The following is a 21,628-nucleotide window of genomic DNA, read 5'->3' on the forward strand; positions in this document are numbered from 1 at the left end:
ATTAGATCTGTGAAATATATTTTATTTTGTAATCGCTGTGATTGCGCTACCCACTTTTTCCGCTCTTAACCCCACACAAATTCCAAACGCTTAACTCCTCTTTTACACGTGCAACAACATACACACAAAAACAAAAAACAAAACTTTTTCTTTTCAGACCGAGCTAGAACCATTTTCACACGATTTATCTCCGAATAGAAGTACCCACTAACATCTACGCATGGAAGACTCTCAAAAGATTAAATTCAATAAATATCTATAAATAAAATTAAAAACTCCCTCACCGCTTATCTCTGAAATCTATAAATTTGCAGTTGGTTTAACGATAAATAAACGTTCTTGAACTACTGTAGCAATTTGCTTCCCCTTCTCATTATACAAATCACATGACATCATAGTTCTTCCGTGCTCTGACCTACCTGGTCTCATACTAACACCCACCCATTTCGTGCCGTCAAGATCATCATCATGAAAGTAAATTGTATGATCCAAAGAAACATCAAATTCAGCTTTGACTCTCTTCCCTATTCCCGCAGCAAATGCTTTTGATAAAAACATCCAATCAGTTATCCATGTGAATAATGAGTATTTGTATTCTTCAGGTACTGGCAAAACAGTTTCACATTCTGGAATACCAAATTTGATCAAGTATGGATAAACATCGTCAACTTTTGATTTCGGAGTCTCTCGAAGGGTAATGTGTAAATTAGGGTTGGCAATTCCTTTCAATTTACTAATGTCATAGTGTAAAAGCTCTCTTGGTGCATCATTCTGATAACTAAATGGCACCAATCCATCATCTCTTGGCTTGGTTACGTTTTTTGTGGTTAATGATATACTGGCTGTGAAAACAACTTGATTATCTTGACACCCAAGCACAATTCTGTTGGCATAAGTTTTACCTTGGGATATCATTTGTACTTTCCATTCTATAACTGACTCTTCATTCACACCTTTTGTAAAATATGAGTGGATGGCATGAGGTTTAAACTCACTAGGAACTGATCTCATAGCGACCAAGATTGCTTGTGAACACAATGCCCCACCATAAGCTCCATGACGTTCCACCAGCGGTTTCCTCAATGGCAACTTACCACGATATTCAGTTTCAGAAATCTTCTCCACATCAATCTCTGATGCAAAATCAACGACAACTTTAGGCTCAACGCGGGGTACTTGTTGCTTGGAAGGGTCGATAATCATTGGAAGGTTGTCCAGGCTACTGACACCAGCGCCAGTAGAGGATGGTACTAATTTTGTTGATTTATACATGATTATAAATAAAGTTTGAAAAGTGATGAAAAGATAATAATAAACTTGATAAAAGAATGGGGTAATTATGAGTTCTTTTAAAAAAGAAGAAGTTAAAAAAATAATTTGGGGTTTTATCCATGGATATTTATATACACAAACAGAACTGCGTAAATTTCTTTTTTATTTTTTTTTTTTTTTTCTTTGTTCTTTGTTTTGTTCAATTCCCGTTAACCGTAATACCGTTTGTCGCTAAGAAAATTAAAAACCAACGAGAATCAATCTATCGCCGTTGAACCGGGCTTTAAAAAATTTCAACTGATCTCCATAATAATGCATAACGATGCAAAACAAAACATAAGTTATGCAATACGAATCTTGGTCAACGTGCTTACTCAGCAGACAAAGTCAATAAAGGAGGTGATTTATCCAGCTCACACAAAGTTTGGTGGTTTGTTGCCAAGTGACGTCACGATTTTAGATCTAATCGTTATCAATTCAAAACAATCTAAGAAAAAAAAAACTCTCCTTATAATTTGGAACTCGTCACGTACAATCTTTCTTGAATAATACTCACAATATGCTTCTTATCCTCGGTATATATATCAGCCTTAACCAACGCACGATCGTTTGAAATCCACTTGAATCGTAAAGTATACAGAAACCATTGATCCATATCAAAATCATCTTCATGATAATATACATTGTGATCAATTGAGGTTTCAAACTTGGGTGGGACTTTAATACCTACGTGTGGTATCAAAAATGTTACTCCGATCCAGTCTGTCAAAACAGAGAGACCAACATATTTAAACTCTTGGTTGGCGTTTTTGAGCTCTTGATGAAAGTGTGGATCACCCTTGATACCCCATCTCAATTGGAAAGAGTATGTGTCCTTGTCCTTTTGTTCCTCCAAAATCTTTTGATAGACAAATAAAGGATGTGATGCATATGCCGCTGGCACATCTTTAAGACCCTCGGCTGACAACGTTTTTGCTATAGGCACGTTGTACTCTATCTTTGAACTATCCTTATGACCTGTTTTGGATGCCGAATTTTTGGTGGTTAGAGACACTATTCCTGAAAACACCACAAGGTCATCTTGATATGCAAATAATTCCCTTGTAGCAAATGATTTCCCTGTAGAAAGCTCCTCCACTTTCCAAGTAAGTGGAGTTTCTTCATTAACTGCTTTAAGGAAATAGGTATGGGCAGAATTTGGAGTATATCCTGGAGCACTCCTCATTGCAACGAGTATAGATTGTGCCACTATGTTGCCCCCAAACACACCTCTAACCTCTTTCGACGGCTTCCTCAATGGCTTGACACCACGATACGTTTGCTTATCTATCTGAACAACGTCAAATTCAGCCTTTGCATCCAATGGTGGTAATACTTTCTCTGCCGTAACCTCTGGCATATTTGGTAGTGGGATGCTGTTGTGTAGACGAATCTTCGGTTTGCAATCCGTTTAAACTTTTCTTTCTTTTTCTTTGGAAGGGTTTTATTTTCGACCGAGGTTTACTTCAACAATTTTTTTTTTTCTCCTTCTAAACGTGGGGTTTGCTGCTCATAAGTTAAAGTGCGATTATGTTTCCGCAAAACACCATAAGAAACGTAAAACGGTCTCTTTTAAGCAGAGAATAGAAGATCAAATTACAGGGACCAGATTAGACGAAATGAATAGTTAATATATTATAGCCATAAATACTTAAATAAAAAAGATACCCCCTTTAATAAAAACCCAAGATAGGCTCACAACTTTGCAGTTTGCTGTCCACTACTCTTCCCAAGATTCTTCTCATGAAGCTTTCTTGACTTGCTCACCAACTCTCCCGGTAAGAACCCATAGGCTTCTTGTACAGCAGTGCAAATGGCTTTACCTTCCAATGTATAAAAATTAATCACTGCCAAGATTCTATTATTGCCCATGGACAAAAATCTATAATCAACATAAAGCCAGGAACTTGAATCAAAGGCCAAATCATGAAAGTACAACGTGTGATCCAAACTCACTCTAAAGAAGTCAGAATCTTTCTGAGTAACTGGCAACCCAAGTGCTTTCACAAGCGTAGCCAACCACAATGAATCCGAGGCGAAAGCCAACCCTAAAAATGATTGCTTAACGTAATCCTTACCCAAGTTATAGTCGTCTAAAAACTTGACGTAAAACCCAAGTTCCTCATCACCAATTTTGTTCATGTCGAAATTTCTGGTCTTGCGAAATATTTCTCTAGGCACAGCATGAGCAATGTTTCCATTTGTATGTTCAAAGTAAATAAGATCGTCGATGCTATCTCTATATTTGAAAAATTTGGGGTTTGGATTTCTCTTGAATTGAAACGGTACAGTTTTGATATCAGCTCCGGATGCAATTAATTTCTGATGATCAGCTTCTCTCTTTTCAAGATGATTGTCTCTAGTGAATGAACATTGTAAGGTGAAACACAATTGGTTCGTGTGTATTTGATAAGCCATGGCAATTCTATTTGAAAAGTTTCTAGAGTCGGAAACTTTAATCACTTCCCATCTGAGAACGCTATCCTTTGAACCAGCTTTCACGAAATACGAATGCACTGAATGAGGTTGGAAATCGGGTCTCCCAATAGATTCCCAGGCTACATTTATACCTTGTGCAATGAAATCACCACCATAAGTACCTCTTGCTCCTTCTTTGAATGGCTCTACTGGGTAGTTGCCTTCATAGATCATTTTGTTGCCCTGTTCTGAAATGAGTCTAACAGAGGTCTTTGCCTCAATTTTGGCAACTTGGTCGTTGTTGTAAACTTCTTTTCTTAACTTTTCTAAAGGTGTTGTCATGGTTTGAAAAGCTATTGTGGTAACAATGATTACACTGTTGTTCCAGAAAATAGTGGAAACCTTGTTCTATTTATATTACCGATGAGGTTATGATTTTTTTTTTTGTACTCTAATCTTACTTTTGACCGAGGCCTAAGAAAAGAAAAAATAATTTTTATCATTACTAATAAACTTTATTTTTGTGTTGTAGTGGGGGGAGGTCACTCGTGCTTGCTACACGAGTAGGAAATGGGTGTCCTCTTTAGATAATAAAGCTTATCCAACGTTGGCCATATAGGAATTAACGTTTGTGTGTGGGGGAAACCAGAGCTGGCGGGAGTAGTACAGAGAAAGAGTTTACTTACCGGCAGCCGTGAAACACTTATCAGCTTACATGAGGTCACATTATCTCAAGGACCGTATTTGACAAACCAAATCGAAGCAGTTCATACTGATGTGGCACAAGCACTGAGGGTTAAGTAATATTTACCGATACAGTATACGTAGACCAACACTGCCTCTTGCTAAATGTAAACTTTCACATGGACTTACGATGTACTACGATAAAACACTAAACAATAGAAACGATTTCTCATCTCGTTTATTGTTGTCGGAATTAAGCAAGTTTTCAAAATTCTCTCGGAGTTTAGATTACGCAACTTTTTAGCAATCGTGCATAAGTCATGTGAAAAGAAAAAGCATCTCTATCACAAATGAAAAACAGATAAAACTTCTAAATTGATTTCTAAATAAGATTTTTATAAACGCGATTTGTCAGCAGTGGTTGCAACACCATGATGCAAAATAGCCAAACCTTCTTGGATAACTGTAGCAATACATTTTCTGTTTTCGTTAAACATATAGCCACGAGCGAGTATTCTACTATTGCTGTATCTCTTCATCTGATAAGTGAATGCCAACCAATCTTTACCAATATCAAATGCAGTGCCATCTGTAGGTTCATACTCCGTGTTGTGAAAGTATATGTGATGATCTAATGACATTGCGTTGTAGTGCAAAATGTGGAGAGCGTTCAACGATGATCTCATCAAATATGTTGCATCACGATCCGGATCGTACTGTTGGCCCCTTTCTATTGATGGCGCCCATGGAATGTGCAACACACGAGCCATTGTTGTGATAAAACTACTATCGGAAATTTCCCCAAGACCAACGTAGTTGAATATAGGATTCTTCATTGATTGTGAATTTTTGGGTCGAAGGATATTGAGTTCATAGTTGTGCACGTTACCTAAAGCATCTGGTAAAGCATCTTTTACTTTTTCGTATTTGGTGCCTGGTTCTGGAATGTTCTTTAACCCAGTGAAAAGAGATACCCAACGTTCTGAAAAATGTAGTTTATTCTCTTCAGGAGTTCTTCTGTAATCCACAAAATCATCATCAAATGCATTCCTGCAAAAGTCAGTGTGTTGAACTTGATGCAACTTGTCAGGATCAGGATGTTTAACTTGAATCTCTGGTGGAGGAATACTTTCTTCAACCTTGTGTAACGTCTTTGTACCCTGCTTCCTCAACAACACAATACACGTAAGCCTATTCTTTCCATGTTGGGACACAACAATGGATCTTTTGGCTATATTTTCATCATCATAGAGTTTCAACACCTCGTACTCCATAGGTGTCTTGTTGTTCCCCGCATTGATAAAGAAAGAATGATATGAATCTGGAATCATAACCTCACCAGTTGTTTCTGACATTGTCGACTCTATAGCAACTAACAATGACTGAGCAATCATATGTCCTCCATAAATACCTCTGGCCATAGCAACAGGCTTTCTCAAACTGTGTGCACCAACATAATGAGTGTCATCGATTTTGACAACGCGTAAGGACTCCTCAAAATCTGGACGTGGGTTCTCCCCAGCAGTTACTGACAACATGGTGTATATTACGTAGATTAATTAAAAATGGGTAAGGCGATAAAATTGTTGAATTCAGAAGAATCAAGATGCTATTTATTTATATATGAGTTGATGACTATGCAAAGTATTATACTGTGAAATTTTTAAAATACATTTTTTTTTGTGCAACATCAAGGAAAACCCCACATTGGTTTATCGCGGCAACCTGTTTTTTGTTTGTTGGGGCTCTAGGAGACAAGCTTATATAATAATAACGTCGTTAACGCCGATTAAAATACCTCCTATGTATATAGTTGGGCCGCGGTTACTTTCTTGTGAGTAGTTACCACGAACTGTTATAGATTGCCGTTGGTTCTTTATCTCTATGAGATAACAAAGTGGACTCATGAAATTCGAGTAAGATTATACGATTTTAACCCAGCACCATTAAGTAGAAATGAGTCTCGCATCTGTTTACCTTATTCGTGCTCTTGTAAACCAAGTGAGTGGAGGCTAGAGTTTACGAAATTAAATAAAAAATTAATTACAGAAGCTGGGATGCCACCGTGTTAGTAAAAGCTCTAACGTTGATGCTGTAGAACTCTCTTAGATTGCCCATCACTAACTGACTCGCTTCACTTTCGACGGTGTTGGTGATGCGACAGAATGCGCACGTGAATACCTTTTACTGCCGTCTTCAGCAAAAAAAAAAAGGAAAAAAAAAAATTGTCCGTAGTCATCGCCGATTTAGTATGATCGAATGAACAGTACCCCCACAGTTACTGCATACAGGTCAGACAAGGATCTTGTTGAACTAAAAGAATGGTTCTATGACTTTGATGATAGCCGTGACAACCGCAAGCGTGCTATTGAAAGAGTTAAGGTACTTTTAACGAGAGGTAGATTACCTCATGGAATAGAAGCAACTTCCATTTTGACTTCGGTGCTATTAAGTGATAGCAATGATGAACAAAGGATAGACTTTAATGTGATTCAGCTTTCTTATACGATGGCATTAATTAGATTTGTCAATGGGCTTCTAGACCCGTTTCAGCAGTCAAACTATGCAATACCTATGCAGTTATTGGCTAAGCAGTTGAATCTCCCTACTTTTTTTGTTGAATTGAGACATATGGGAACACATGAAAGTCTACCGAGCTTGGAAATATTACGAATCGCAACTAAGGATGCGTTGACTTGGTTGTATGATAATTATTGGTGTCATATTGAGACACTGGAAAAGATTGAAAAGAATGAATCGGACATCTATTCGGAAACTGTCAACTTTAGATCCAACTATTATGAAGGAATGATTAGCAATTTTGGAGTCTATGAGAATCTCAAGACTTTCAAGAGGCTACGAAAAGATCATCTAGACACTGCCTTGTTTAAGCATGACAATAATGACCAGGATACGATCAAGTTGAGAACGTGTGTCAACGATTTGGTTGAATTTGGAAAGAACAACCCCGACTTGTTAGCGGAATTGCTTATTAGAAAATATTACTTAATCTACCCTCAACTAAAGCTCGAGTTTAAAGGTATCAAGCACAATCCATTGCTCGAAAAGCTATACCAACCACTTCTTGCTGAAATGGGTGATCAAGTGATTACTCTGCTTTTGACGAAGGTATTGAAACTACTCCAACGAAAAGAACTAAGTGAGATTGACCGCCGAGTATACAAAAAATTGGGCTTTGCAACTAGTTTACTGGAGACAGAAACATCACAGTTAGTTGAATGGCTACCTTATATAATCCGAGAAAGTCTATCACAACCATTTGTTAAGAATAACTTCATTCAGATCCAAGTCTCAGATTATAAGGAGCTTGTCAAGTTTGTTTGTGACAAGATTGAAGCAATTTTCAATCATGATGATTGGCTCTTGCTGAAGTTATTGCAAGTGGTCAAAGAGTTGGTGAGCGATTCTGATACTGGCTCGAGGGATGAGATTAGTGCTAAACATGACGAGGCTGTCAAGAGAGCCAGCAAAAAAGCTTTGGAACTACCTCCGTCTTTGGATGAGATTTTAGCTGAGGGCGTGGAAAAGAGAAAGTTGGAAGAAGAGGGAGCCACTTCAAATAGGAAACGGTCGAAATCTGCAGTTGATAACGGCGAGAGAGTATACTTGATGGAGCCACATGAAGATTGGACTCCTACTCCCTTTGGGATGCCTGTATAGGATAATGTCGTGTATATAAGGAATTGACATTATTAATCGGTTAGTTTTTTGTATGGCTAACTTTTGTGTTGCTTTTTATCTCTCTCACTTTATCTTTTTAGAAAGGGTGGTGACAATTATAAAAAGGAGTGGCTCAAACGCATTCATCTTTGACTTTCTATCAAAACAACAGATTGATTCACCCTATAAACACTATATATACATCCCTTATTTCTGCATCGAAAGATTCTACGTATCATTCTGTATATGCAAAGCAGAATAATTCAAAAGCAGCTTATCTTTTAAACCTTTGATTCATGAGTCCTCAATGGATACCACAGAATATACAAAAGAGACTACTACTATATGTACTCAACCAGTTGTCACTATTTTCAGAAGTAGATTTGCCAAACCTCGAGGAGGTATCACTCAATAACATAACTTTGAAAGATATAAGTATTGATCCTGAAAAGGCGGGCAAACTCCCAGGCTTCAACCTACGACATGGCAATGTGGGAATAATAGAGCTCACAACTATTTCTGGAATTAGCGGAGTCAAAATTGATGCTAAAGATATTGAAGTTGTTGTTTCTCCTGATTACGATGATGAAAACACTGCCAGCCATTCTCAGTTCCTCTTGGCGCAAACTACCGCAGACTTGGCCAATACTATTATGTTGGAAACTGAAAACTACGAAATGGATAAGAGCGAATCTGCTGTTGATAGCGAAAGTGACTCAGAAGACTCGACTCCTATTGTGCCATCTTCAAGAAGGCGAAGCTCAGCAATCTCCAACAACTCAACTATAGGCAATGTTATGCAAAGAGCTATGGAAATAGCATTACTGAGGCTACAAATCAACATTTCAAACTTGAATATAAAGTTGATTACCGAGCAGACTGATTTGCTAGTTGAAGTTAATGAATTGAAGATAACAACTGTTAATGGCACACGGAATATCAAGGTGAATGGGGTTAAAGTTAGGACATTGCGACCAACCGTGCCAAATGGCGAAAGTGACACCAGAGCCAGTGGCAACAAAACAACGAGCAAATCGGAAGATGAAGAGAATGAAAATTCGTCTGACTATGGAGACGAAGCATTGATGAATAGCATGGTCTTTACTCATGAAGAGGCAAGCTCTATATATATGAGCGCAACATCACAATCCTTTGGAAAGTCAAATCCGTCCGAGGGTGACAACAAGAATGAAAGTGAAACTATAAGGGAGCCACCAATTTTATTCTACATGAATCAGTGTGATGTTGAATTCGATGGACTAAAAGCCATCTCGAATTTAGAAGTCAAAATCGACAAGATAAAATTTGCTTCAACCCCAGCAACAGCAACACTAGTATCCATATTTGAGGGAATGACTAAAGCCTTAAAAGTCAAACTTTATCAATTGAAGAGAAAATCCACAAAAGGACAAAGTAAGAATGAAAGATTTCCACAGTATGCTAATGATGACGACGAAGTGGATAGTGACTCGTCCATTGAAGATGCAACCGAAGATGAGCCTTTGTTTAATAGTGTTCTGATATCAAGCTTGCAGGTTGCTTTTAGCGCAGCGATAAAGCTGGACGGGTCTTTTTCTGATCTGAAGGGACTTGTGATTAACCTTGGAAATATCAATGCAAAGCAAAAGAATGAATTGCTATTGTTCGGTGGCATTGAGACGGTGGAGATTATACGAGTAATAGAGGGTGTCGAGTCAAAGGTTTTCCATTTTGAAAACTCATTGGGTGCAGGGTATCAAACGTCTACTTCCACTCTGAGTGTTCTGTCAGACACATCGGAGAGTAGCGAAGCTGCTAAAGCGGACTTTCGATTTGAAGTGTTTCAAAATGAAGATGATAAATCAAATATAGAAACCACGCTTTTGTTTGCAAAAGCTGCAATTTTAAGTTTGGATGAAGAGAGTTTGGGATCGTTGTTTAAAACAGCCACTGATATCATGTCAGTGTCTACTTGTTATAGCAAGTTCAAAAATGTTTTACACAATGTTAGAAATCTACGAGACTCAGTTGCCCCAAGTTTAAACAAAGAGAAGGTTATGAGACAAGAACACCTAATAATTCAAACAGCATCAATCAATATGCTAGTGACAATGGCAAACAACTTGAAGCTTCAAATTAATGTCCTCCCAATCTCTTATGATTCTAAAACAGACGGAGTTTCCATTGCATCTATTACTGGACATGGAATTGTTGACAACAGACCCATTGGATCGTTGTTTGGTGTTAGTGGGGTTAACGTGTTTACAAAGTCGAAGGAGTTTAAGGCGTTCATACAGTCCAACAATTCGAATTCCAATGGAGCAACTATTTTACCTCGTGGTTCTAACTTATCTACTCACATGCTGGTGTTGGTCCTGCAAGTTGAATTTGGTTCATCATTGAGTCACTTGAAACGTTTCATTTCGGCGTTGCAGAGCTTGATTGGCTCTTTACTGGAAAAGATGACGCATAGTGAGATGCCTGAATCTAAGAAACATGTGAAGCTTGACCAATCTACCCACATGTTGTCTTCTACTGGTAATATAAACAGAAGTAGAAGAACAGGGCTTGGTCTTAACCGAAGTCCTTTAATGATGCATGGTCACCAACGTATGAATCAAGCTAGCTACTGTATTGATGTTGGGAGTATCTCAATTCAAGTGGATGCTATTTTACCTAAATTTGGCAGCTTCAGAACAGAGTTGTCGGATATTAAGCTCTTCAAGATGAAGAATGATTTGCTAGGCTCTGTGTGTGCGTTACAAGCAGTTCGAATAAAAGACAGCATCAAAGAAAATGTACTCTACCAGTATCAAAGCTTGGAAGTAACTTCGATAGATATTCCCCTAATTACCTTCAAGTTGAAGTCGATGGAAAAAGCATCCACTTTGGAGGTCAATGCTCGTGACTTTTTATTGGAATATTATACTCATTGGCTCACATTGTTTGGTAAAGATGAATCGATAATTGAACAAGTGGAGGAAGAGTTGATTGATAGAGAACCATTAAAGAAGCAGTCTTCTTCGCATCGTTTTGATTTCAGGCTTACATTGCACAATTGTTTATTGGGGCTTACACCGGGTCGGTTAAAATGTAAAGGATATTTGACAGTATCCAAAGCTAATGTTGACTTTGTATTTGGAGCTCATCAGTTCTACATTAAAAGTTCTGTTCGGGACATTGTCATTTTATTGGTGGATGATTTGAAAAATGTGACAGCAGATACAATGATTGACCAGTCAAGTGAACAAGTGGTGCCAGCTGATATTTTGATTAATCAAGGGTATATTCAAATAGGATCGATTAATCTAGCTCATATTGGGTTGACTTTCAACACCAATATAGAAGAAATTCGGAGAAGGAATCACGAGCTACAGATAAGGGATGGCTTGTCGATTATTGACTTTAAAATCAATGCAGACGAGATACAGTTGGACTTGTGTGCAGACTCCGCTAATACGTTCATGCAATTGGTCAACGATTTAAAACTCCCATATGATTTTGACGACAAGGACAAGATGAAGGTGAGCATCAAAGAGGATGTGGATATTTTGAAAGGTGTCGATAGTAACATGTTTAAAAACCTTTCGGAAACATTTGCCTATATGGATTTAGATGAAGAGCCTGTGTCAATAGAACCTAGTTCAGAGTCGAGTTCAGGTTTGGAATTTCAAGATGAACATTTTGACTATGTTTCAAGTTACAAGTCAGATATCGAAGGAATAGACCCACTTAAGGTGAGCATTAACTTGTCGAAAGTAGAAGTTTATCTATATGATGGTTACGACTGGAAAGATACCAGAAAGGCGATCCGCGGTGCTGTAAAGAAGATCGAGTCAGAGCAAAAAAAGCAGGGCGGAGCTTATGCTGATGGTGGTGATGGTAATGATGCCAAAGGAGTAGCTGCTGATTCAGCAACAGAAGAAGATGGATCGCAGGTGATACATGAAACGTTGTATAAATCTATACACGTCAGTGCACCAAAAGCCTCCAAAGGCAATGATTTAACCAAAAGTATCAACCTCGGGCTACAAAATGACGAGGAAGACATCAATGGTCATGAAGACAAAGTTGATGCTAATATAAAAAGAGGTAAAAACTACAAAAACCTTAAATTGAGGAGATCAGCATTTCACAAAGTGGCTGCTGATTTACGAAGCATTGATATTGGCGTTGTGGTGTATTCCACAAGAGATCCAAGACGTGATAAGACTGACCCTAATATGAAAGTTGAACTCTTAAACTTGATTGAATTGAGTTTGGGAAATGTTGACGTTTATGACAATGTTTTGTCATCTACTTGGAACAAATTCTTATCCTATATGAATATACTTGGAGAAAGAGAAGTTGGGACTAGCATGGCAAAGGTTAGTGTACTCAATGTGAGACCCAAGCCCCATTTAGTTGCAGCAGAAGCAATTATGAAAGTTTCTGTTTTACCATTGAGACTTCATGTTGATCAAGATACATTGGATTTTATGACTCGTTTCTTTGATTTCAAAGATTCCAGATTTGAGTTGCCTCCTGACGAGATTTTATATATTCAAAAGTTTGAAATTAGTCCTATTAAGCTAAAGATTGATTATAAGCCCAAGAAGGTGGACTTTGTGGGGTTGAGATCGGGAAGAACTGCTGAGTTTGCCAATTTCTTTATTTTGGATGGTTCAAAAATTACCTTACCAAGAGCTCATTTGTATGGGATGCTGGGTATACCTGAGTTAGCGCGTGGGTTGGGCAAAACATGGACCCCCGTGTTTCAACTGACACAAGTGTTGGGTATAGTTTCTGGTGTTTCTTCGTTGCGATCGGTGGTCAATATTGGCGGTGGATTTAAAGATTTGTATGTTGTGTCGCGAAAGGAGTACCAAAAGGATGGTCGATTTTGGAGAAGTCTTCAAAAGGGAACAAGCTCATTTGCAAAGACTACGGGGTATGAATTGGTAAATATGGGTGTTAAATTGGCTTCTGGTACGCAAGTATTGTTGGAACAAGGAGAAGAAATGTTGGGCGGAGAGGGGTCATCATCAAGAGCAAATCGTGCTACAACTCGTCGTGGTTCTGATGAAGGGTCAGATATAGAATTTACTGAGGCCAAGACCAAGAATTCTGCTAGCACTGGAGGTAATGTTCTTTTGAGCTCGCAAGTTTTGAGTAAGCAAGTAGCTGAAAAGTATGGAGATGATTTGCAATACAACGGTCAAAAGAAGTTGTATTCAAATTTTGATTTTGATGATGAAGAAGATGTCAATTTTGGAATTGATAAGGATATCTTGAACAAGTCGATTTTTTTGCTGCCCAATTCTAAAGGTGGAGATCTAGCAACTGTTAATGAAAGTGATGAAGATGGAATGCAAGAGAAATCCAAGAAACTGGTGATTGGAGACGAAGGAAGCATAGATGATGCTGACGATGACGATGACGAGTTTGACGTTTACGCATTTGATGAAGCCAATGAAGAGGAATTGAAACAGAAAATGATTAGTTTGTATTCAAATCAACCCGAAACATTCCAACAAGGTTTATTATCGGCATACAAGTCGCTTGGTAGAAATTTTAAACTAACGGGTAAACAGTTGACCAAATTGAGGAAAGAGTTGGATAAGCAAGAAACAGTACAGGATTCGATAGTTACAGTATTGAAGAATTCACCAGTGATTTTAATTAGACCAATGATTGGAACTACAGAGGCATTGTCGAAAGCATTGATGGGAATTGGAAATGTTATCGATCCCAAGCAAATGGTTGAAATAAAGGACAAGTATCGAAGTGAGAGTAGCGAGGATGGGAAATGATGTAGTTTCAATAACTGGGGGGTGGTTCTTATCAATGGATCTTTGTGGATAAATATGATATCTAGGCAATGAATGAAGGTTAATCTATGTCTTGGTGACGATCAAATATATGGAAACTTCAAAGCTAAGCTTGAAATCAGAGCTTTACTTTTTCTTGCTCTCATATAAGTCATTTACTTGGAAACTTGGGGTGGACTCAAAGTTGATAAGTTTTGAGGTCAAGAGTATTATGTGCTTATCTCTCTCTATGAGCTTCTATATACAATCATTACACAAAAGGTAGAAATTGACAGAAATGCCATTTTTTCAACTAAAGTCACAGATGCCAATTCAAAAAAAAAAAAAAAACAATATTAAAAAACTAAAAGTGCATTGGGCGTAATATATATTAAAGATAACAGGTTTCAAACGAAAAGACAAGAAATTTCTTTTTCCCTCTTTGACCTCTGTCAAGCTAACAAACAAGAGTCAAAGAAAGGGTGCAGCAGAAATCTCCTGTCTTTTATTGGAAGTAAGGAGTTTATTTAGATCAAAGGAGTAAGTGTTGTGCATATTAGATCGGAGTTATGCGAAGAAATGAGAAATCACGCGACATTAAGCATTGGAACCCACCCACCCATCCCCACACACAAAGAATTAGATTTTTCTATTAGTTTGTTCTACTTTTTTGAGAGATGAGGAGTACACAAAAATGCTCTACTTTTTTTTCTGGTGCCGTATGTAGTTACAAATTAGAAAATTGCTCCTCTCCTATTTCTTTCTCGAGGCGATATCATAAGGCTCCATTTTCAAAATTTTTTAAGTCAAGTTACAGGTGAAATTTTAGATTAAGTAGGTGACCCCTACCCCAAGAAAAAATTAATTTTGAATCCCCTCTTACTTGAGAAAAGCTTTGCGGCCCCGATTGTTGCCGCCAAGAAAATAGAAAGTTATTGCGGAAAAAGATACCAGAGATAGGAAGAAAGACAAAATAATACTTCATTCTAAGGGCTAGTGAAGGATTTTGTATTCTGTCGGTGTTGGAAATGCTTTCAGCGCATATCATGTGTGGTGGGCTTAGATATGTAGGTAACTACTAGTTTAATATAGATTTACTCCACCTACATACAGTGTAAATGGCATTTGGCGCTTGAACAAAAAAAAAAAAAAGAAAAAAGAAATTTTTTTTTGGTGGCTTTTTGTGAGCGACTGCAAATACATCGGATTAACTTTTGTAACTCCATTCTGCTCACGAGAAATTTTTTTTTCACGCTTTACAATACGCCGTACTGCATTGTTTTCAGAAAGTGAAACGCTAATTACGTATTGTTTATTGCGTGAGGGCGGGCTACAAACCAGAGATCAAAAACTTTTTTGTCTTCTTATCTCTGTTTTTTTTTCTTTTCAATTTGTATTCATCGCCTGTTTTTTCTTCTTTTACTCCGCTACAACTTATCTTGAAAGTATTACGTTCTGATTAACATTGATGTCATATTACTTGTTAAGTCACGGCCCTAAATCATATTTACAAGCAGTCCATTAACTTTTGAAAAGAAAGTCCTCAAAAGTTGAACCCAGATTATTTTATATATAAGAAGATCCAAAAGGATTCCACGATAGAAGCACACTCCATATTACAAGCAGTTCATTAAAAAATGTCCAGTCCGTATGATAATGATCCTAAAAATGATCAGTCGATGCACCTATCCGATTCAATAGTCGAAGTCCACTCGAATGAAGCAGCAGCAGCAGCAGCCCCAAGCTACCATCCATCTCAATTGGATGAGAAAACCACATCAAAATACGTTACTGAAGAACATACAAGTACTGATGAATTATCCAAAGAAGCTAGTAGTTCAGAAATCATTGCTCAAACTGAAACACAAACTGCAGAATCAAAGTCTCATTTGACATACTGGCAACGATTTAAATTGATGTGCCCGTGGTATGTGCTTGCATTCCACATATTTCTTGGATGTTTCTTTACTTCATGGTGGTTATCCATCGTTATCCAACCTAAACATCGTCATCAATGGTTGATCCCTACTGTCATATGGGGAATGATTATGGTTAGATTGATCACCTGGCACTGGAGAATCTTGCCCTGGTTATTACAAAAAGTGAAGCTTGTATGGGACTTTTGTTGTGACATCATCTATACCAAGTTGTTGCCTAAACGTTACCAAAGACTATTAGCTGGTGCAGCAATTGTCATTGCTGTGGTATTGTTGGGTACTTTCATCCCTACTGAAACTGAATTTTCAAAACGTCCAGATCGTGCAATTTCATTCTTTGGATGTCTTGTTGCGATATTTGGATTATTTGTAACTTCCAAAAACCCGAAAAAGATTCAATGGAATACGGTAATTGGTGGATTCTTGATGCAATTCATTGTGGCTTTATTTGTCTTGAGAACCAAATGTGGTTTCGATGTATTCAACTTCATTTCAACATTAGCTAGAGAATTATTGGGCTTCGCTAAAGATGGTGTTGCATTCTTAACCAATAAAGATATCGCTAATAAATCATGGTTCTTTTTCACTGTGTTACCTTCTGTGGCATTCTTTGTCGCATTTGTTCACATTTGGTATTATTTTGGCGTTATTCAATGGGGAATTAGGAAATTTGCCTTTTTCTTTTTCTGGACATTAAGGGTATCGGGAGCCGAGGCAATGACAGCGGCAGCTTCACCTTTCATCGGAATTGGTGAATCGGCCATCTTGATTAAAGATTTAATGCCATATTTGACCAAGGCCGAATTACATCAAGTTATGACGTCTGGGTTTTCAACAATTTCTGGTGCTGTGTTGGTGGGATATATCGGATTAGGTTTGAACCCACAAGCATTGGTTAGTTCTTGTGTGATGTCGATCCCTGCCTCATTGGCAGTTTCGAAATTGAGGTACCCTGAAACTGATGTTCCTGTATCCAATGGTAAAGTAATGATCACGAATGATAAGAAGAAGGAAGCTGGTGTGGTTGATGAGAAGGAAGATTTGGATAAACCACAAAATGTGTTGCAAGCATTTTCCAATGGTGCTACTTTGGGATTGAAAATTGCCGGAACAATGATGATTCAATGTATGTGTATCATTGCTCTTGTTGCATTATGTAATGGTATCTTGACTTGGTTTGGAAACTACTGGAACATTGATAATTTATCATTGGAACTTATGCTATCATATTTGCTATACCCAGTGGGTTTCCTTCTCGGCACACCAAGAAATGAAATTTTATTAGTTACGAAATTGCTTGCTTACAAGTTTGTTCAAAATGAATATGTTGCTTACAACTTGTTGATTAATGAAGCTCCATATAATCAATTGTCACCTAGAGGTACTTTGATTGCAACTTATGCATGTTGTGGATTTGCCAATTTAGGAAGTTTGGGAATCACATTGGGTGTTTTAAACACCTTGACGAATAATTCAAGAGCTAAAGATATTTCTCAAAGTATCATGTCGGCATTGTTTTGTGGATTCATTGCCACTTTGACATCGGCGGCAATTTCAGGAATGGTTCTACATGATTTGAAGAATTTTATAAATTAATGAATCAACTGTGTATATTTAGAATTGTTTTAACGTGATTGATGATTAAAGAACAAAGAGCCTGTAGAATATTAAAAAAACTATAAAAACTGTAAAAGAATGTGATATAAATCAAGCAAAAATAAAAGAAAACTTAAAACCACTTAGGAATCACCATGGTGGTTTTCATGGTGACGGTGCTCTGATGACTGTTTTTTTCCAGAAACACAGTCAAGCCCCATGTGCTTATACTTGACCAAAGATTTAAGAGCTTGGTCAGTTACGCAAGCAAGTTTACCCTTGAAACCACTTTGCTTATAAGTATGAATCAATTCACCAACTGGATCATGGGCTCTAACTGGTCTGGAAGCATTACGCCCACAAGATGTTAAACGAGCAAAAACGTCACCAATGAAATCCCAAATTGACTTTTGGTGATGCTTCTTTTCTCCAATATGCTTTCCATGTTTGGCATGTTTGGCATGTTTGGCATGCTTACCGTGCTTTGCATCAGGACCAAGGTGAATTCCCTCGTGAACAATAGTTCCATTGATAGCATCAACTCTTCTACTCAATCCCTTCTTGAAAGAGCCAAATTGAACTTGTTCTTTAAATTTAGCAGTCAAACTACCAAATCCATGATTTCCTTTACCTGACAAGACATATGTTGAAGAACCATTTTGTTTTTGCTTAAGTTCAATGTGACCAAATACACCATCAAAGTTAACATCCAAATGCTTAGAATCAACAATTCCAACATCGTACTCAATTTCATAATCACCGTCATTACCAACTTCTTTATGCTTCAAGTTGGTTGATAAAATCAATGGGTAACTGTATGACGTATTGACTGTGTGGATTGTATTGAATGGTAACTCGTGAGGCTTATGATGAACCTTGACCCCGTATGCCTTTCTACCATCTGGCTTTGGAGGAACTTCAGGCTCATCATTGTTTGTAATAATAAATGAACTTGATGAATGGCCAACGTGAACAAGGGCCTGTGAATCTCCATCTCTTCCATAATGTTGAATATTGGAAATTTCACCCTTCGAGTATGAGCTAAATGTCGTATTCAAAATCTTCTTTTCATCACCTTTCAATTTAAAGCTCAATGTACTGACAATTTGGGCCGAGAACACACCATTGACAATTTGTTGGAATGAATGAGTAAATGGAATGGCAATTGGTATAGCTGAAGCTCTATTCTGATGATCAACATTAATTAATGCTCCTGATGAATCAACAACATCAGGATGTTGATAACCCAACAAGTTGGCAGATGTAATCCAGTTACTATTGACGGATGTGTAATTTGTGATGCCAACTTCACCCAATCCATTACTAACTTCAAGTTCCAAAGTTTGTTCACCCAATCCTTGATGTTCCCAAAGGAATGGTAGCAAAGGAGTCACATCAATATCAATTGAAGGCACATCAAATGCTGAATTGGAAACAATTGGACTCCACAAAGCTGGTGAAATACCACCAGTGAAAATAACTGGCTCTGGAGTTTGAGCAGCAATCTTTTCGCCATTGAAATAAACATTAACAATACGAAGTGGCCCTTTACCAATAAATTCATTACCTTCCTCTTCAAAAATGTTTTTGAATTTGTCGAGAACATTGGTGTACCAAAACTCTTCAGCAGCATTACCCGATGTGAATACAGAAAGTTGTAAACGAGTAGTGTTTTTGGCAACCTTAGGTAATTTAACAGCAAGTCTCTTTGAAGAAAGATATTCAATTGGTGCTTCGCCCTTTTTGTTGGCAACAGTCAATGAGTGAATCGAATCTGCAGGCTTGTTAATCTTGAAGAGGTGTCCATATCTGTTTGGGGGTCTTATTGGGGATCCAGGTGGTGGTGGTGGTGGTGGTGGAGGTGGAGGAGGATGATCTGGAAGTTTTGGATGCTTTGGCTTCTTTGGCTTCTTTGGCTTCTTTGGAGGTTTAGGATGCTTTGGATGTTTTGGCCCATCAGAAGGTTTAGATTCAGTTTCTTCAACATGAGGTTGGTGTTCACCATTTTCCTTGTTACAAGGTTCCTTCATTCCATGATGCTTGACACCTCCTTTTCTAAAATGGTGTTTCCATCTCCTTGCATCATGACTCCAATCTGATCTGTGACGTTTATCATCCTTGTTTGAGACCTCATCTTCATCTTCAGAGTCAGAGTCTGAATCCGAATCTGAGTCAGAATCAGCATCTGAATGTGGCTTTTCATGAGATTGGTGATGTTTATCTTCTTCAGGACCAACACTGATTCTTCCAATAGTTGCTCTTCCTTTTCCATGTGAATCTGGAGTCTTGACATAATCAAACTCAAACAGTTCCATACCTTTGCCAAACTTTGGTTCTCCATGGTGCTCTTCATCACCTTCATGATGCTTATGATGCTTATCATGTTTAACGTTATAAAATGAGGCACCCAAAGTAACATTAAAAGCCCCAGTCAACTTATCATTGACAAGATTATTCAATTCAAACAATACTTCATTATCTTTACCTTCAAATAACTTGGCATACTTTGAGACATCCTTGTTGAAGACACTGAAAACTTTTTGTTTACCTGGTTCAATAGTTGAAGTTCTCCAAACTTGTACACCATTGATAAAGATGTTACCCAATCTGTCATATTGGACACCATCAACTTCAGTAAACAAAGTTAAAACAACCTTATTAAACTTGTGTTCTGGTGGGATTGAAAACTTGACTGATTTAGGATTGTGGTTGTAAGAATTGGCAAATGTATGATTGAGTAAAACTGTCTTGTATACTGGTTTACCATATCTTGGACTAGGAACAAATGGGTTGGTGACTTCAATAATTTCCTTTGGTTTATTCTTTAAGGAGTCAGCATCATTGTTGGAGTCTCCACCTTGTTCTGGTTCAGTTTGCACAAATTCTAAAAGGTTTCTGAAATATGAATGTGGATGAGGAATCTTAACACCATTCATCAATTCATAGACATCTTCATTTGTGGAGGGTTTACCAGTTGTAGGTTTGTGTGAATCTCTTAAATAAGGAGTTGCAAAAGTTTGAAATAAAGTGCAACCAACAACCATAAGTACAATCATAAAAATAATAGGAACTTTTTCAGACTTTAATGATGATGGTTGCTTCTTTCCGGTAGTGTTTGCTTCCAAATCAAAGTTGTCTCTCTCTTGCAACATCTTCTTCTCATCTGCGTAAGATTCAACTTCAGTCCATTCTTCTTCGTTTAGCAATTGTTGCTTCTCTTCTTCATCATCATAGGAATATCTTGGAGGCAATCCTTGAGAAGGAGTGTTGTCCGACTCTTCCTGATGATGGTGATGATTTTTATCATCATAATCAGTTGTAGCTGACATCTTTGGTTATAAATCTTTATTGATAGATTGTGATAACAAAAGAAGCTGATAATCAGATTAGATTAGATTAGATTGCTATTGATTGAATATGAATACTGTGTGTTGTTATATATAATTGTGGTTATTATTATAAGAGCGAAAGGAGTTGTATTTATAATATTATTTATATGCAGTACACAACTCACGCCACAATTTGTACGTCACTTTTTCCCTTTTAACTCCGATAACACAGTTAGCAGCAAGCAGCAGCAGCTGTAGCAGTAGCAATCGGCCGAAAAAAAGACAAAGCCCAAAAGCCACTCTAAATATTGCTCAAGAAGCCATGAATAACAACCTTCTCAATCGAGTGTTGATATACTTCCAAAGTTAAATTTAAATATGGCTAAGCCTTGTCCTGGCTGCTAAGAAAATAATCCAAAGAAAAACACACCAAATGTTTTACTATATACTCATCTACCACAATATACGCCTTTTTGATTCTTTGCTTCTCTCTTTCTCTCTTTCTCTCTTTCTCTCTTTCTTACAAGAGGCTTCTCACAGACATCTCTTTCTTTGCTAAATCAATTCATTCTTCAAAAGAATATGCAAGGCTTAGGAACTCTTTTTTCTAAATGAAATTCCATTCTTTCAAAAGCCATCAGAAATTACTTTTGTTACTCCTATTCCTTTTTGTTTGTTTGTTTGTTTGTTTTTTTTTTTTTTTTTCAATCACCGAATGAATGAATGACTGCTTATTTTGTGTATTCCTCTTCGGCATTTGAAACGGAAAAGCTTCATTAAAAAAAAGGCATTTTATTTCGATTGGATAACTTTATGCAGAAATCTATATATATATATATGTCACTAATCAACAAGGCTTCTTATAAAAAAGGAACAATACAATTTCATCAGCTTTAGTTCAGAA

General features: G+C 37.5%; 8 protein-coding genes across 8 annotated transcripts; 3 read left to right on the plus strand and 5 right to left on the minus strand. All coding sequences in view use genetic code 12, as the record gives it.

Moving 5' to 3' along the window:
- Positions 1–300: 300 nt before the first annotated feature.
- I9W82_004976 (acyl-CoA thioesterase) lies at positions 301–1,272 on the minus strand (the record flags this gene model as incomplete). The annotated part of the gene is made up of 1 exon (XM_067694104.1): positions 301–1,272. One exon carries the CDS (start codon positions 1,270–1,272, stop codon positions 301–303), a length of 972 nt encoding a protein of 323 aa, XP_067546459.1.
- A 508-nt stretch (positions 1,273–1,780) lies between these two features.
- On the minus strand, positions 1,781–2,671 carry TES1 (Tes1p; the record flags this gene model as incomplete). The annotated part of the gene is made up of 1 exon (XM_067694105.1): positions 1,781–2,671. The coding sequence occupies one exon, from the start codon at positions 2,669–2,671 to the stop codon at positions 1,781–1,783; it is 891 nt and encodes a 296-aa protein (XP_067546460.1).
- A 335-nt stretch (positions 2,672–3,006) lies between these two features.
- Positions 3,007–4,071, minus strand: I9W82_004978 (uncharacterized protein; the record flags this gene model as incomplete). The annotated part of the gene is made up of 1 exon (XM_067694106.1): positions 3,007–4,071. One exon carries the CDS (start codon positions 4,069–4,071, stop codon positions 3,007–3,009), a length of 1,065 nt encoding a protein of 354 aa, XP_067546461.1.
- A 737-nt stretch (positions 4,072–4,808) lies between these two features.
- I9W82_004979 (uncharacterized protein) lies at positions 4,809–5,951 on the minus strand (the record flags this gene model as incomplete). The annotated part of the gene is made up of 1 exon (XM_067694107.1): positions 4,809–5,951. One exon carries the CDS (start codon positions 5,949–5,951, stop codon positions 4,809–4,811), a length of 1,143 nt encoding a protein of 380 aa, XP_067546462.1.
- A 721-nt stretch (positions 5,952–6,672) lies between these two features.
- On the plus strand, positions 6,673–8,094 carry LAS1 (rRNA-processing protein; the record flags this gene model as incomplete). The annotated part of the gene is made up of 1 exon (XM_067694109.1): positions 6,673–8,094. The coding sequence occupies one exon, from the start codon at positions 6,673–6,675 to the stop codon at positions 8,092–8,094; it is 1,422 nt and encodes a 473-aa protein (XP_067546463.1).
- Positions 8,095–8,390: 296 nt separating this feature from the next.
- SPO72 (Spo72p) lies at positions 8,391–13,865 on the plus strand (the record flags this gene model as incomplete). Its single annotated transcript, XM_067694110.1, has 1 exon — positions 8,391–13,865. One exon carries the CDS (start codon positions 8,391–8,393, stop codon positions 13,863–13,865), a length of 5,475 nt encoding a protein of 1,824 aa, XP_067546464.1.
- Positions 13,866–15,499: 1,634 nt separating this feature from the next.
- Positions 15,500–17,395, plus strand: CNT (Cntp; the record flags this gene model as incomplete). Its single annotated transcript, XM_067694111.1, has 1 exon — positions 15,500–17,395. The coding sequence occupies one exon, from the start codon at positions 15,500–15,502 to the stop codon at positions 17,393–17,395; it is 1,896 nt and encodes a 631-aa protein (XP_067546465.1).
- A 143-nt stretch (positions 17,396–17,538) lies between these two features.
- Positions 17,539–20,724, minus strand: PNG2 (Png2p; the record flags this gene model as incomplete). Its single annotated transcript, XM_067694112.1, has 1 exon — positions 17,539–20,724. The coding sequence occupies one exon, from the start codon at positions 20,722–20,724 to the stop codon at positions 17,539–17,541; it is 3,186 nt and encodes a 1,061-aa protein (XP_067546466.1).
- Positions 20,725–21,628: the final 904 nt, after the last annotated feature.

The sequence above is a fragment of the Candida metapsilosis genome (genome assembly GCF_017655625.1).
Source record: "Candida metapsilosis strain BP57 chromosome Unknown scaffold7, whole genome shotgun sequence".
NCBI classification, from domain to species: Eukaryota; Fungi; Ascomycota; class Pichiomycetes; order Serinales; family Debaryomycetaceae; genus Lodderomyces; species Lodderomyces metapsilosis.